At 40.8% G+C, this 15,401-nt stretch overlaps 1 protein-coding gene across 4 annotated transcripts in view; it reads left to right on the top strand.

Moving 5' to 3' along the window:
• The window catches only part of SH3D19 (SH3 domain containing 19), a 128,821-nt gene that overhangs the window by 83,493 nt on the left and 29,927 nt on the right, over nt 1-15,401 (top strand). For 2 of the 4 annotated variants that reach the window (XR_012803781.1, XM_075613593.1), the window contains exons 3-7: nt 9,143-9,183; nt 9,805-9,847; nt 10,758-10,884; nt 11,443-11,635; nt 12,099-13,091. Coding sequence is in view for 3 of the 4 variants with exons in the window: in XM_075613593.1 (XP_075469708.1) it covers nt 9,143-9,183; nt 9,805-9,847; nt 10,758-10,884; nt 11,443-11,635; nt 12,099-13,091 (1,397 nt within the window). In the remaining variant the exon portion in view is untranslated. Of the gene's footprint in view, nt 1-5,904; nt 5,925-9,142; nt 9,184-9,804; nt 9,848-10,757; nt 10,885-11,442; nt 11,636-12,098; nt 13,092-15,401 lie in introns of those variants that run through there. The other 2 variants (XM_075613609.1, XM_075613601.1) reach the window with 2 other exon arrangements.

Consider the following 15,401-nt stretch of genomic DNA (forward strand, 5'->3'; position numbering starts at 1 on the left):
ACAGCAAAAAGCTCCTTGTACAGCGAGCGGCAGCAAGCGAGAGCGAGCAGCAGCACCTAAGCGCTTACTATGTCCCAGGCCTAATGCCTGACAGAAATGTGTGAAAAAAACATACAGAGAACTGCGAATGGGTAGCAAGAGTGTGAGGATTGCAATCTGAATGCACAAAAGACACTTGCCCACTGTTTTATATAGAGGCTAAGACTGCAATGAAGATTTTAGCCTCAGTATCTATGTATAGATGCAGCCAGCTTCACCTCCACCCAGCCCCGCAACATGTGCTGGAGAACCACGGACCAAACGTGGAGTGATCATAGCAAGGTGCAGAGCAGGGGGGAATTGTCCATCAGGATTAACACAGCGGGGGTCCCTGCTTCTGAATGGGAGTCCTGCTGTGTTAATCCTACTGGGTTGCACCAGTGAGAACACATATAAGCAGTCCCTTGCTCTGCACATCTTTAACAGGCGATTGCGCTGCTTTTATTATTTTAATGACATAGTATTGAAGCAGGGGGTCTCCGGAGCTGAGCCGCTTTAATTCCAGCCCCGGGGACCCGCTGCTTCCTGAGTTACAGGCCTCGGTATGGGGTGCCGGTATCTCCTGCACGTGTAAATGTTCTGGTCACGTGACACAGGAGAATTAAAGGTGCAGAAGATAGCGGCACCCCATACCGGGGTCTTTTACACGGGAAGCAGGGGGTCCCCGGGCTGAAATTAATGTTGTTCCGCTCTGGAGACCCCCTGCTTCAATACTATGTCATTAAAAAAATAATAAAAGCAGTGCGCTCGCCTGTTAGAGATGCACAGAGAGAGGGACTGATTATGTCTGCTCTCACTGCGCAGCTCTCCCAGACTGGTGCGGCCCGGTAGGATTAGCACAGCGGGAGTCCCATTCAGACGCAGGGACCCACGCCGTGCTAATCCTGATTGGACATTAGTCTGGCCGCGGAGATTCCGTGAGCAGGCAGTTGTCAGACAGCTGTCATCTGCGGTTTCCAGGCGGAATACTCGACATTATATCTGGCCACATCTGTAACAGTGGGCAAGTCTTTTTAATCCTATTGTCCCTTTCCCTTTCTCTCTTGGAGGCTGTCATGCAGACTAAAGTTTCAGGAATGGGCCGGAAATGTCCCACTCCAGGGACATGTCACCCTGAAGTCTAAATGCACAGTGATTTGTAAATGAAATTACCATATAAATACAAGTCATATATAATATTGTTGTACCGTATTGCCAAAAAAAGGGAGGTTATAAAAAGCCACACTTATTTTAATGGCTCTCACAATTTTCCTACATGTGCTGCAGTTGCACACAAGTTTTCTATTGTGCTTGTTAGAGAGAGGGTTCTCTGTCTGTCTCATGCAAGCAAGTTTGACTGCTTCATGCTGCTTTTGGGTGTGTATATATTACAAGTACAGCTCAAAAGGAAACCGGGTGTTACACAGCATGTGAAAACGCAGTAATCCATACTAATTGCATTGTTGTGTGTTCCTTTCAGTGTACTAATCACTCTGCTTATTAGAACAGAACTGCACAATTACTCCCTGAGCTACCTGTTTCTAGTGACTGAGTCACTGAACATGTTGTAGGCCCCAACAGTGTGCTGTGACGTGTGACCTGTTACTCAGTGCTGGAGAAAGCTTTAATCCCATTCATTTCAATGTTGCAGACCTCTTCTCACCAACAGGGAAGACTCTTAAAGTATTTTTTTAACAGAGATTATAAAGAGACTAGTCTAGTGTTCCACTGAGGAGAGAGTCTGTCCCAAATGTTTACCATTTCAAAGACCAGTACCTTGAAACCGCAATCCACCCAAACCAATATTTTTCTGAGGAAATATTGTTCAATATTTTGTTTTCCTTTTTAGTTCTCTCTGCGTGTCCGAAAGTAAGCGTTTAATAATAACCGCCTTCAATCACTTCTATGAAAAGAAAATTGAGGACTTTTTAGTGGCAAGAACAAATAGAAATAAAAGCATAAATCGAAGGTCTGCAATATGATGAAGCATATAAATCACTGTAGAAAGCATAAACATAGTTGTTGAATCACAAAAAGGCAGAGCATTGGGTGTCTGCTTTCTCCTGAAGGTGGAAGGAGAAAAAGGACTGTCATGTGTTAACAGTGACTTCACAAAGCAGTGTGTAGGAAGCTGTATTAGGCAGGATTTATTTAGGAATAGCATTCCTGTTTTCTTTGTAAAGCCGTTTAATGTATACAACAAAAGACAGGGGTGCCCAATGCTACATCCAATTGGCAAAACATATATGGTAAGAAGTATAAAGTTAAATACTTCAATACTAATATTTTCTTGGTTATTTAGTTACCTACTATGGTTGTTTCCCCTCATACAGAGGTAAAGGAAGGGTTCACAGTTTAGTGTTAGGACCTGCAAATTTGGTTCTACCTTGACGTTGGTATGCAGGCGTATGACGCTTTGGCCAAAGGGTTTAACTAAATAACCAAGCAAATATTAGTATTGAAGTATTTAACTTATTACCATATATGTTTTGTCAATTGGATGTAGCATTGGGCTCCCCTGTCTTTTGTTTGTATACATTGCCACGCTCAGTAGCACTCCTTTTGACATTATATATATATTTATGTGGTGGGTGTTTGGGTTTCAGTGTGCTGGGAATGTGTGTGTTACAGCAGTTTAATGAGATCATCATTTCAGGGTCTCAATGTTTTGATTAGTAATGGAAATATTAAAACAAAGGAACGAAAGAAATCTTATATCCAGCTGGTTCTTGCTTGCTGTGTTTGGACTGTGTTAAGAGTACTAAATAGTTTGTTACTATATCCATATCATAACATAACAGGAAGTGACACTGTTTTGTGGCAGCAACATAGCTTTTAGTTTACACGTTATTTTTTTACAGTATTAGAACATTTTTGTGTGTGTGCATTCCTGAGGGTAGTAATAAGGAGATAGTAAAGCTTTACTTTCCATTAACAAATTAAAGAATTAAAGTCCTGAAAAAAAAGTGAGTGTGTGTGTATGTAGCCATGCCACATTTGGCTACTAACCTGCCCTACTCCTGGCAGCAAGCCCTGCTAGAATCAGGCTGCCAGTAGTCAATATGGGTTTTCCCCACTCACTGGAGCTGCACTTGAGTGACAGTGGGAGGCGGTGACATCCGGCCTGAGCATGTCCAATCCTGGAACAGACCTGGTGCCGTCCTCCTAGCTGTACGTAAGGGTAGTGCCACCCTAAATTTACCAGTCAGAGAAGGTTCAGTCCGCGCTCTTGCTTCCTAATGTTGCTGAAATTCATTCTTCTCCCTCCTCTTGCTGCTCCTATGATTTGAAGTGTCTCCCCTCACTCCAAAAAACGGACTCCAGTGGAAAACCCCGCCGGCGAACCAGACGACCAAGAAAAGAAGCACAGGAGCGCACAAAGGTAAGGATGATTGTATAATGTATTAAACAACAAAGCAATAAAATAACTTACATGTAGGTAAGGATAAGTACGTGTCCAAGTCAACAAAATGTTCATCAGATCGGCACCATAATGAGTCAAACAGGTGGTGGTCCCGCGCGCTGGTGCTCACTCCGTAGCACTTGCTGCAAATTTTGGCTCCGCGTGTATGCGGATAGTGGCGTTGTATACAGAGCTGTTGCGCATGTGTGGGAAAAAGGCCCCCGGTAGACGTCTGTGGATGCCGGTTGGGATGAAGGGTCGTGACAGGAATAGATACACTACAGTGTAGGCTAGCCCCCAAGGGATGGAATAGGGAAGCTAGTTACACAGTTCGCTCGAGACGCGTTTCGTATAGTAAATATACTTCATCAGGCGATATCAAGGGCACCCGTGAGGGGTCTTTTTATGTCTCACCAACTGTTATCATTGGCTGTTCGTTCTTAAACCGCAGACCAATCATAGGGCTGAAAGAAATAATTATTCAAATCCACAACACACAGGCAGTTCAATAATTAAGATCGCTGCAGTGATGGGATAATGAACCTATTGGTAAGCAATATCACTGTCATTTTCAAAAAAGGGGGTGACTTTGTCAAAGTGGCAAGATAATTTATGCTCTAATAGTTGGATTTGGGTACATAAAGTCGCACCCACAGGTGTCTAAAATAAATAAGTGTACAATAAAAAATAATAAAAACATTGATAAAAACATGATCATCTATAATAATATGCACATGAATGCAATATAAATAACATAACAAATTACATAAACACATAAGGAAAAAAGGGAACAAAGATAGGGGAAAAGTTAAAGAAACAATGTCGCTGAAAGGGGAAAGGAAGGAAAGTAAAAGAAAAAGTTTTGGTAATATTACCAAAGGGTTAAACAGGTAAATGAAATGAGACAGAAATAGTAAATAATAAGACCTAACCAGAGAGGGTCTATAAACATAATAAATAATATGTAAATGAGAGATTTTACCAATAGGTATATTAGATATTCCCCTCCTCTGGATGTTATCTTATTTCTCCCACTATTTATCTCAAAAACGGAGTCAGTTCTACATAGTCATTTAACCCCCCTGGATGTTTAGTTTGGAGGGTGAATATCCAGAACTGTTCTCTTTTTGCGATTTGAAGATCTCTATCCCCAGCTCTAATATTGGTCACTATGTGCGCAATACCCATATATCTAACTCCTACAGTGCTACACTGGTGAACATCTCTCACATGTGTTAAAAGATGTGTAAGGGGTTTAGCTGAGGTTAACATTTTGGGGATATTAACAATATTTCTAAAGTGTTCCATAATGCGTATTTTTAAATGTCGCTTGGTGCGGCCTACATACTGTAGACCGCATCCACATTGTAATATATAAATTACATAAGTTGTTAGACAATCAATATAAGTATTAATCTCATATTGGTAATCTGTCACATGTGATTTAAAATGATTCTGCGTCAACATTTTGGAACAAATTTTGCATTTATTGATAACATCCAGAGGAGGGGAATATCTAATATACCTATTGTGAAAATCTGTCATTTACATATTATTTATTATGTTTATAGACCCTCTCTGGTTAGGTCTTATTATTTATTATTTCTGGGTCATTTCATTTACCTGTTTAACCCTTTGGTAATATTACCAAAACTTTTTCTTTTACTTTCCTTCCTTTCCCCTTTCAGCGACATTGTTTCTTTAACTTTTCCCCTATCTTCCCTTTTTTCCTTATGTGTTTATGTAATTTGTTATGTTATTTATATTGCATTCATGTGTATATTATTATATATGATCATGTTTTTATCAATGTTTTTATTATTTTTTATTGTACACTTATTTATCTTGGACACCTGTGGGTGCGACTTTATGTACCCAAATCCAACTATTAGAGCATAAATTATCTTGCCACTTTGACAAAGTCACCCCCTTTTTTGAAAATGACAGTGATATTGCTTACCAATAGGTTCATTATCCCATCACTGCAGCGATCTTAATTATTGAACTGCCTGTGTGTTGTGGATTTGAATAATTATTTCTTTCAGCCCTAGGATTGGTCTGTGGTTTAAGAACGAACAGCCAATGATAACAGTTGGTGAGACATAAAAAGACCCCTCACGGGTGCCCTTGATAACGCCTGATGAAGTATATTTACTATACGAAACGCGTCTCGAGCGAACTGTGTAACTAGCTTCCCTATTCCATCCCTTGGGGGCTAGCCTACACTGTAGTGTATCTATTCCTGTCGCGACCCTTCATCCCAACCGGCATATACAGACGTCTACCGGGGGCCTTTTTCCCACACATGCGCACACGCTCTGCATACAACGCCACTATCCGCATACACACGGAGGCAAAATTTGCAGCAAGTGCTACAAAGTGAGCCCAAGCGCGCGGGACAACCACATGAGCGGAATTGTAACTGCCCCCCTGTTTGACTCATTATGGTGCCGATCTGATGAACATTTCGTTGACTTGGACACGTACTTATCCTTACCTACATGTAAGTTATTTTATTGCTTTGTTGTTTAATACATTATACATTTATCCTTACCTTGGTGTGCTCCTGTGCTTCTTTTCTTGACCACCCTAAATTTAGTAGTGCTTCTACCTACTTGAGAGGGGCAGGTCACACAGCCAAGAGCCTGACTATTGGGCCTTCTCTTGTCCTCTTCCCCTCGGGGGAGAATGAGTGTGTACCATACCTCTGTACCTGCTAGATGAGCAGAGAAGAGCTGGTACTGCTGCGGGTGCCCTTGGCCGAAGGGAAGTTAACCTGGGCCTGCAAGTGCACAGCAGCCTGGGTGTGATACCTTGTCTCTCTCAATTTTAGAGACCAACTAACAATTTGGAGATGCACCCCCTTGAGTACAGTAGGGGGAGGGTACCAGGTCTGAACCCAGGATTGGGCAACCTCAGACCTAATCCCACCTCCTCCCCTGTCACTCAAGGGTACTTGCCTTGGATGGGGAAAACCCATGATTGATCCCAACACTGCCTATTATTACCAGGACTGATATGTCGGGTTAGGGCAGAATTGTAGCCACACCCAGCCATGGCTACATGTATATAAATAAAAGATGCAGCCATTGTACATCAAGACCTTTGGGTGTGGGATTTTATTTTTGGGATGTTGGGGGAGCAACATCGCAGGCTCTGATGTCATGTCATTCTGTCTCCTGAAGGGATGAATACCTTGGCGTGTGTTTGTGTGTGTGTGTATATATATATATATATATACAGTGGTTGACAAATCACCAAAAAATCTACTCGCCACACAAAAAAATCTACTCGCCACCTAGTACCAAACGTGTGCTGCTTGGGCCAATATTTACTCGCCTGGGGGTTAAATCCACTCGCCCGGGGCGAGCAAATGTATAGGTTTGTCGAACACTGTATATATATATATATATATATATATATATATATATATATATATATATATAATGTGTGTGCATACATATTGATTTTTTGCCGGCCGTACCCATCGATCTATGCTTTAGTGTTCTTCTGTGGGCCTAGAGAGGAGGGCTTACTTTTACTTTTTCCAAGACCGAATAACACATGCTTACAATTGTTGAAACGAACTCTAATTGTTAACGGGTGGAGAATGCAAAGTTCTATTTCTGACTTGTCATGGTTAATGCAAAATACCCTGTGATCAAAGTATGACACAACCACAGGGTTTTTGTTTCAGTGGGGAATGGATTTTGTTTAAAGCCACAATTTTCCCATAACTGAATTTGAAGTAGTAATGGGTTTACGGTTTGCTGTGTTCAGTTTTCTGTTTTTATTGTTGTTCATTTTTGCTGACATTTACCTATTTTTTAGACCATTTAAATTCCAACGGTGGGGAAATGTTTTAAATTATAGCAATAGATTACAACTGCAGAACTTGGCCACTAAAAACATTTCCACTCCACGCTAATAAAAAATAACTAAATATGTTGGTATATCTATTTCTTTCTACCCCAAAAATATTTTGAAAATAAGGCACAGAAAGCTTTGCCCTTTTTCCTCACAATCTAGGACTTTTTAAAATGAGGTATCACAACTTTCCCGTTTATGAAAATATAACTATAGAAGTTTGCTATTAGATCAATAATGTTCTACACAACCGCTATACTGTATACACCCTGTATACTCCATTCATGGTTACACGTCTCACTTCTAAGTGGGAGGAAGTTTTGCAGTCATGAACTTCTAATATTTAATATGTTAGGGAAGAACACCCAAAAGCCTTAAGCATGGTGTGACCCAGGGGTGCTCAACTCCAAGCCTCAAAATAGCTCAGGTTTTAAGGATATCCGTGCTTCAGTGGCTCAATCAGTCCCTGCTTCAGCACAGGTGGCTCAATCAGGGGCTCAGTCTTCAACTAAGCCTCTGATTGAGCCACCTGTGCTGAAGCAGGGATATCCTGAAAACCTGACCTGCTGGGGGGCACTTGAGGACTGGAGTTGAGCACCCCTGGTGTAACCATAAGGGCTCTCCAATGATCATTTTTGGGATGTGGTTTATGACCCTTATTGTTGTTGGACAGCTCACCTTATTGTCATACTATGCCTACGTCACTTTGAAGGCTCATTGACTTGGTAACAGGAGTAAGGAATAACCTCTGACCTCATCAGAACTCACCCATGTGCTGCTCAATGTTAAGTATCAGTGAGGTCTGTGGTTCCTTCCAATGGAATCTACTTTCTTTATATTCTGCTCTAGCAATTCATAGGCTTTATGCAAAAACCCAGCTGGACCAAAGATGCTAAAACATGGGAATTTGAGATATAAAGGATAAAAAATAGAGAAAGATAATGTGTTACTTGCTAGTGCAGCAATTGAGCAACAATAGTGTAGTGTAGTTATTTGAAAATGTATTTTTTTCATAGTGCGTTTAAGTGAATGCATCTTCTATAAAGAGAGGGAGAGATATTACTTGTCCTTGGTAAACATGTACAGTATGATTATCAATCCCCAATGGCTATAACCGTGGGGAGTTATTGTTGATTTACTTTGCGAAAGGAAAGATTTCTTTATGGAAATGTTCAGTTTGAGAAGTCTAAATGTTTATCTCTGCTAGAAATCATTTTATTTTTTAAATGCATTGCGGTCTGCCTTTTTATTACAATTATACAATACCGAATGTGTTGCTCATCTCCTATAGCTCTCCTGGGAAAAGTCATCTGGAGACTTGAACTGAAGAGTTGGTTCAGTCGCAGATAAACAGATAAATCAGCCTCTCAGCTTCTCTGGGTTATTGCACTAACCATCAACTTCGCACTCAAGCAAAACAGACTTGGAAGAACTGAAGTGCTTTCAGTGTTCATGGTCTATGTGTGTGCTAGTACGTACAGATCTGTGTGCGATGCATGTATTGGCTGCTATCGTCAAGTATGTGTGAAACACCAGCAATGCAAGATGTTCAGGGTTGCGTTTGAACGATCATTTCATATGGAGAAAAGGAGCAGCCTTCAGTCGAGGCTCTGGTTTTTATTATATGAAGGGCTGGAAAGGGTGGATTCATGAGATGATTTTACAGCGCTAGCGATGCAAAAACAAAATAATTTGGCATTATATATTGGAACTGCCCTTCCTTTTTCATGATGGAAGACATGCAAGTACAGACTTGGCTTATATTGTAGTGTGGAAGATGGCTTTTCAAAGATGTTTGCATGAGATCTGTGTGCCTCCGTAATACATCATTTTGTATTCTCGTGTATTTTTCAGGCAAGGACCTTTGTCCTCCATAAGAGCAGTCATTAAGAGAAGTAAGTCATTTTGGTTATTTGAATAATATACTTTGTAAAAAGGACAACGTCACTTTCTAGTTTTATCTCCATGCACACAGATAAACTAGCGTAGCTGGAGTTTATGATGAACGTTTCATCACTAACCTTATCTGACGAGGCGTCTAACAGTATTGTAGTTTTTATAATGAGTGAAGGCATAAACGTGGCTTTTCCTGTTACAGTAAAGATCCTGGTGGAGCCTGTGCTTAATGGCCATTAGTAGTTTGTTTTATTGATATGCTTTTCCTGACTAGATTACACCATAAAATGATTCATGACCTGTTTCATGCTGGTTTATGGAAAATGTTTAACGTTTATTTACGTTATTGAAGACCAGTATGTTGGAGGCTCTTTGGCACTGGAAGAGTTTGCAACCTACACAAATGTGGGCACTGTAGACAACTGGAGCATAGTGCTATTATGTATTGAGCCTTGACTTCCATTTATAGTAGTTAGGCAGTATTACAGTGTTGCACAATGCATTGAAATAATCTTCTTTGCATTTAAATATTTTTTTCTCCGGTGTACGTCATGTTGGGAACAGTACAGTGTGCATGTAAAAGGAAATACTTTTTTACCAATGTCTTTTTAACATTTCAGCTTCAAGGAGTACTACTCAGGTCGAGCAGCAGAGAGAAAGAAGGTACTGTACAGTATATATCATTCTTAAAACAAACAAAAAAACACCTTTTATTTGGTGAACAAGATATAAAATTGCTTGGCTTTAATTTGAATCCCCTTTAAGATATAATTCTAGACACACAAGTACAGGATTTTCTTGGAACAAATATATATATATATATATATATATATTGTTTTAGGTTTCAGTTCAATGTAGTTGAAATATTGGCTCTTTTAAGGCTGTGACTAGTAAAGTTGTCCTTTGCTTTTATATCATTACTGGCAGTAAACACACGTATATTTCAAAATAATGGGAACAGGTAAAATGTGGCATTATTCCCTGAATTAAATATGTTTGCCAATTATGTAAGCATTCCATCCCCTGCCTTTGCAGCCATGTTTCAAAGGAAAGGGGCTTGTAAATCTTTATAGCCTCTTGGCTTTATCTGCTGTTGTGCACCTTGTTGTAATGTTGCTGAGGGTTTGGTACTAGTTAGAAGTGAGCTCTTTAAGACCGACCACTTCTGGAATATACCTCATATCAACACATACAGGGGTTTGGCTTGTATATTTTAAGACCAAATTCCATGTGACCTGTTTAACTTATTTACCGGCTTTTAAAACCTATCCTCAGGGACCCTCGGCCAAACTGATGGTCTCGTTCATACACTAGGCACGCACATTCACTTCTGCTTACAAACTAATGTGTTATCCCTTAAACCTGGTACAACTGGTGGGGATTCCTGCAAATCGGTTGGGAAGCCACTGATCGGTTTCATTCCCTAAATGTGGAAATCAGTTGTAAAAACTAAAATAAAGCATTTAGGGAAATTTAAGGAGTAGGGCAACAGCTTTGAATAATAGCAAAACATATACGGATAACTAATGCAAACAAAGTGTAAATGGCACACCCTAATTGATTTTTCTCCCAGGCGCCCTGAGATCACCATTGTTGCTGCTGAGCCAATTGGTCCTGGATCTTGGTTTAATGGTGGCCCTTCGGCAGGATTAGGATTCCCTCCACCCCCACAGTGGACCCCAAGTGAATCTCATCCAGAGGTGAGCTGCCAAACCTTTCAAGTGAAAACACAATACCAATGCAAATCCTTTCAGCTCCCCTTCTCCTTTTCTTATGTGTAATGCTGCATAAGAGCCTGGATTTCAATTGTCACTAACCATTTCTCCTTTCTAAATGTTGTTTAGCTAGCTGCATAAATCATTTAATATCACCATCACCCTCATATTTTTAGTTCAAGAGGGTTTTGCCAGGATAATACTTTGACACAAGTATAAAAAGCCACATCACAGTAATCCCCAAACAATAGGTATTTAATCAATCTTTACTTTTTAACCATTTCTTACAAGCTGATCTTGCTTTGTCTCTTTTTTATTCTTATATGGAAAAACTTGCCAGTCCTTAGATATTCTGTGTGTAAGGTGAGTGGTGAGCTTAAAACAAGAGGAGTCACAGTTGTTTCAAACATTCATCATTGATCAGTTTGCAGGTTGGAGCATGGTGTAGATGTGAGTTTCAAGGCATGTTTTTGGGGGGTTTAATATGAATGTAGATGTTGACATATTTCACTGTTTTTTTTGTTTTACATTTATTTTGGGCAGCAGCCACCATCTTATGAGCAGGTGATCAAAGAAATCAATCAAGTGCAAGTTACCACAACAAATGGTAATGTGGAACCCAGGCGTACGACAACTTGCGCAACACAAACTGACTTCCAGGAGGAAGAAGATCGCAATGTACCGGGCAGTAATGTAATTGATCAGCCTGTCGTCTGTGAACAAGAACCAGCTTCAGGTAAAGATCTGTTGCTCTGCGTTGACTGGCAAGCAGCACTATAAGTGAGGGATGATCAAAGCAATGCATGGCCCCTTTGTGCATTCAATGTGGTTACATACAAGTCAGAGCTTGGCACACACACACGCACAGGTTATTACTACGACTTGAAATCTCTCTCAGAAATTGGTGGCAATAAATGATTGTGGCATAGTTTACTGTAAACCTTGTATACTGAACTCTGACTTGTATCTAAGGTATGTTATGGAATGAACACCCATGCCATTCATTATAGTGCCCTTTATGACTCTCATACAACTGTATATGGGTATAACTTAGCCCAAAGTGTACTTCATTTAGACATTCACTAGTCACCCCACCCAAAAAAATTGCTCTTTCAAAACTTGTGATTTGTAATCTTCTTTATTTATAGAATCTACACAAATAATTAAAGCACAAAAACCTTGTTTTTTTTAATTAATAGTGCAAAAACCAACTGAAATATCTCACCTACCATCTCTTGTGACAAAAGATGCTCAGGATAGCGATCCCCAGGTAGCATCCTGCAATACTACTGAGACAGAGGTCAGACAAGAAGATCCAAATGTCATTAGACACCCAGTACCAAGGCCGAGAACAAAAGCGAACATTAAACCTGTAGGAAACGATAATCCAAGCATCGTTCAAGACAACAGAGAAGAAATATTCCATTCTAGAACCAAGGGAGAGTTGACTTTCATTCAGCCGTGTTTAGGTTTTCATGATAATTTTGTGTTATTTGAAACAAACAATATGAGCCATGATAGAAGCCAAAACAGTATTGTGTCGAGGATTAAAGCCTTTGAGTCTCAAGCTGAAAGTTCAGACCAGTCCAGAAGACCAGAAATCGCACCGCGTTCCTTCAACATTAAAAGCTCTGTCACTGTTAAGCCTACACCAGCTCCAAAGCCGCTGTGCAACAGAACATCTGGTGAGTGGGACCCAACAAAAGACAACAAGCCAAAGGTTACACCAAGAGAAGGGCTTCTCCCACCTAGGCTACAAGACACAGGTGGTACAACCAAGCCTGACTTGCCAAAGAAACCAAAGCCTAGTCTTGTGAAAAGCAGCAGCGGCAATGGTTTTCCTGATGTTATCCTCAGGGCTTCAGTGTCTGGAAACAGCAATAAAGATGCTGATAGGAAAGTCCCTGTTCCTGCTCCCAGACCTCTGCTTCCCAAGAAACTCTTGCAGACAGACAACTCTGCCTCACTGTCAGCAGTTCCTCGTCCAGTGGCTGCTGCTGCTCCAAAACTTTCAGTAGCTATACAAGCCAAAGCATTCACCACAACAGAAATACCTGCAGTCAGAGGTCCCGCACCTGTTGTGCAAAGCAAACCAGCTGGGGAATTTGACCTGATCAGTTTTGATGATGATATTTTACCTCCTGTTGTGCTCCCTTGTCCGGAAGTCACATATGACTCTGAAGCAATTGCTGGTAAGAGAAAGAAAGACTTATTTTCTTTTCATTGTTCTTATTACAATATGGGTGCAGTTGTCTCTGTATTGTGTATTGCATGGTGTTATGTTTTGCTTCAAATGGGGCCCCAAAAAATCTAGTCTACATATAGTTAATAATACATAGGTTTTCTGCATTTGGTAGGAATAATCAGAAACAGATTGATATGAATCCTGAAAATGTCTGATCTGGATCTCCATCTCCAGTTTTTTCTGGCTCTGTCAGTACAGTATTATGACAATACTTCAATTACTGCTCCGTTTACTTCACTGATTTTTTTTTTTTTGTCGAGTGGAGAGCTGCAGTAATAAAGCAGAGGGAGAAGGTATTTCCCATATTGCACAGTTACAATACACTAATATAATATCCTGAGCTTTAATTTACAAATGAAAAAGTATTCATCCTCCTAAATATTCTTATGTGAATGGGACTACTGAGTATTTTCTAGCCGCTTTTTGAAATTGCCATGCTGGAAAGCCAAACTTCACATATTTTTCACTCTCAAACTCTCCACCGGATGCTTACTCTTAGACTTTTCAAATACAGCACAAATAAAGTATGTCAAAAGACCGGTAAATACATTTGGGTGTTCACTGATCCCCAAGCAATGTTTAGTCTTTATCAAAAACATTCAAAAGATGGCAGAATACCAGGTGTCATTTGTCAAATGTGGGTACAAAATACATGGGTGCCCGAAGCCTAACATTTATTTATTTATTTGTGTCTTCAATACATTTAATTCGGGAATGGAAAAATCCTGGTCATCTGAACGCCTACAATTTTGCACTCCGGTGCAGTGCTGACTGACCTGTCAGTCACCATCGTGACCAGCAGCAGCAGCGTGCGTAATCCTGCATTGAAAGCAAAACAGAATTGGGCGCACTGTGAGCGGCCGTGGCAGTGAAGGACAGGTCAGACAGCAATGCGCTTCTGAGTGTAGAGTGCAGGAGGAAGAGTAGAATTAAGAGCATGTAGGTGCAAGGCTCAAGTGGTGGCAGAGGGAGCGAAACAGCGCTGCATGACTCAGACACCATTCTGACACACACACAGACACTGACATACAGAGCCGGGAAAGGGGAGAGATAGAAATATAACGCTCTCACTATTCTCTTCCTTTGCCTCCATTTCTCACCCCAGATGTCCCCTTCTATGTCCAACATATGCCCCTTTTCCATTTTAGCTATTTAACATCTTTTTGCTAGTGCAGGATGAATAATATTCACCAAAATAACTAATGACCTCCGTGCTGCAAAAGACAATGGTCATTACACTTTGCTCATGTTACTCGGCCTCTCTGCAGCCTTTGATACTGTGGACCACCCTCTTCTCCTTCACATACTCATTCTCCATACTCTTGGTAATAGAGCGCAATCCTGGATTTTCTCTTGAATCTCCCATCGTACTTTCAGTGTCTTGTTAGTTAACACATCCTCCTCCTCTGTCGATCTCTCTGTGGTTGTACGCCAGTGCTCTGTCGTGAGACCTCTTCTGTTTTCTCTTTACGCACACTCTAGGTGACCTTATCACATATCTAGGATTCAAATATCAACTCCATGCTGATGACACACACATTTACCTTTCATCCCCTGACCTTACACCTGCTGTACAAACCAGTCTCTGAATGTCTTTCTGCTAGATCATCCTGGATGGCCCTCCGCCAACTCAAACTTTAATATGTCCAAGACGGAGCTCCTCATATTTCCTCCCAAGTTTGGCCCTACTGCCCCCTTATATATTACGGTTGGCAATACACCCAGTATCACAAGCAAGCTTCCTAGGGGGTCACATTTGACTCCTCCCTCACATTCTCCTCTCAAATTCACAATGTAGCTACAACCTGTTGTTGTTTTTTCCTCCATAACATTGCAAAGATACACCCTTTCCTCTGTCGCTCTACTCCTAAAACTCTAATGCAGGCCCTCATTCTTTCCTTTCTCGACTACTGTAACCTTCTAGTCTCCGGCCTTCACCCTCTCACCTGTTTTCCCTACAATCTATCCTAAACGCTGCTAGAATGACTTTACTCTCTCCTAAATCTGTCTCTGTGTCTCTCCTGCTGAAATCCCTCTCTTGGCTTCCTATAAAACTCTGTACCACAAACAAAATTCTCTTCCTCACTTTTAAGGCTATACACTCTTCTTCCCATCCTTACATCTCACTCCTAATTTCTCGCTATACACCATCCCGACTCTTGCGTTCTCCTCAACGATGTCTTCTGTGTATCCCTTCTGTATCCAACACCTTCTCCTGCCTAAAACCTTTCTCACTCACTGCCCCACACCTCTGGAA

The sequence above is a fragment of the Ascaphus truei genome, chromosome 1, assembly GCF_040206685.1.
Source record: "Ascaphus truei isolate aAscTru1 chromosome 1, aAscTru1.hap1, whole genome shotgun sequence".
Classification (NCBI taxonomy): Eukaryota; Metazoa; Chordata; class Amphibia; order Anura; family Ascaphidae; genus Ascaphus; species Ascaphus truei.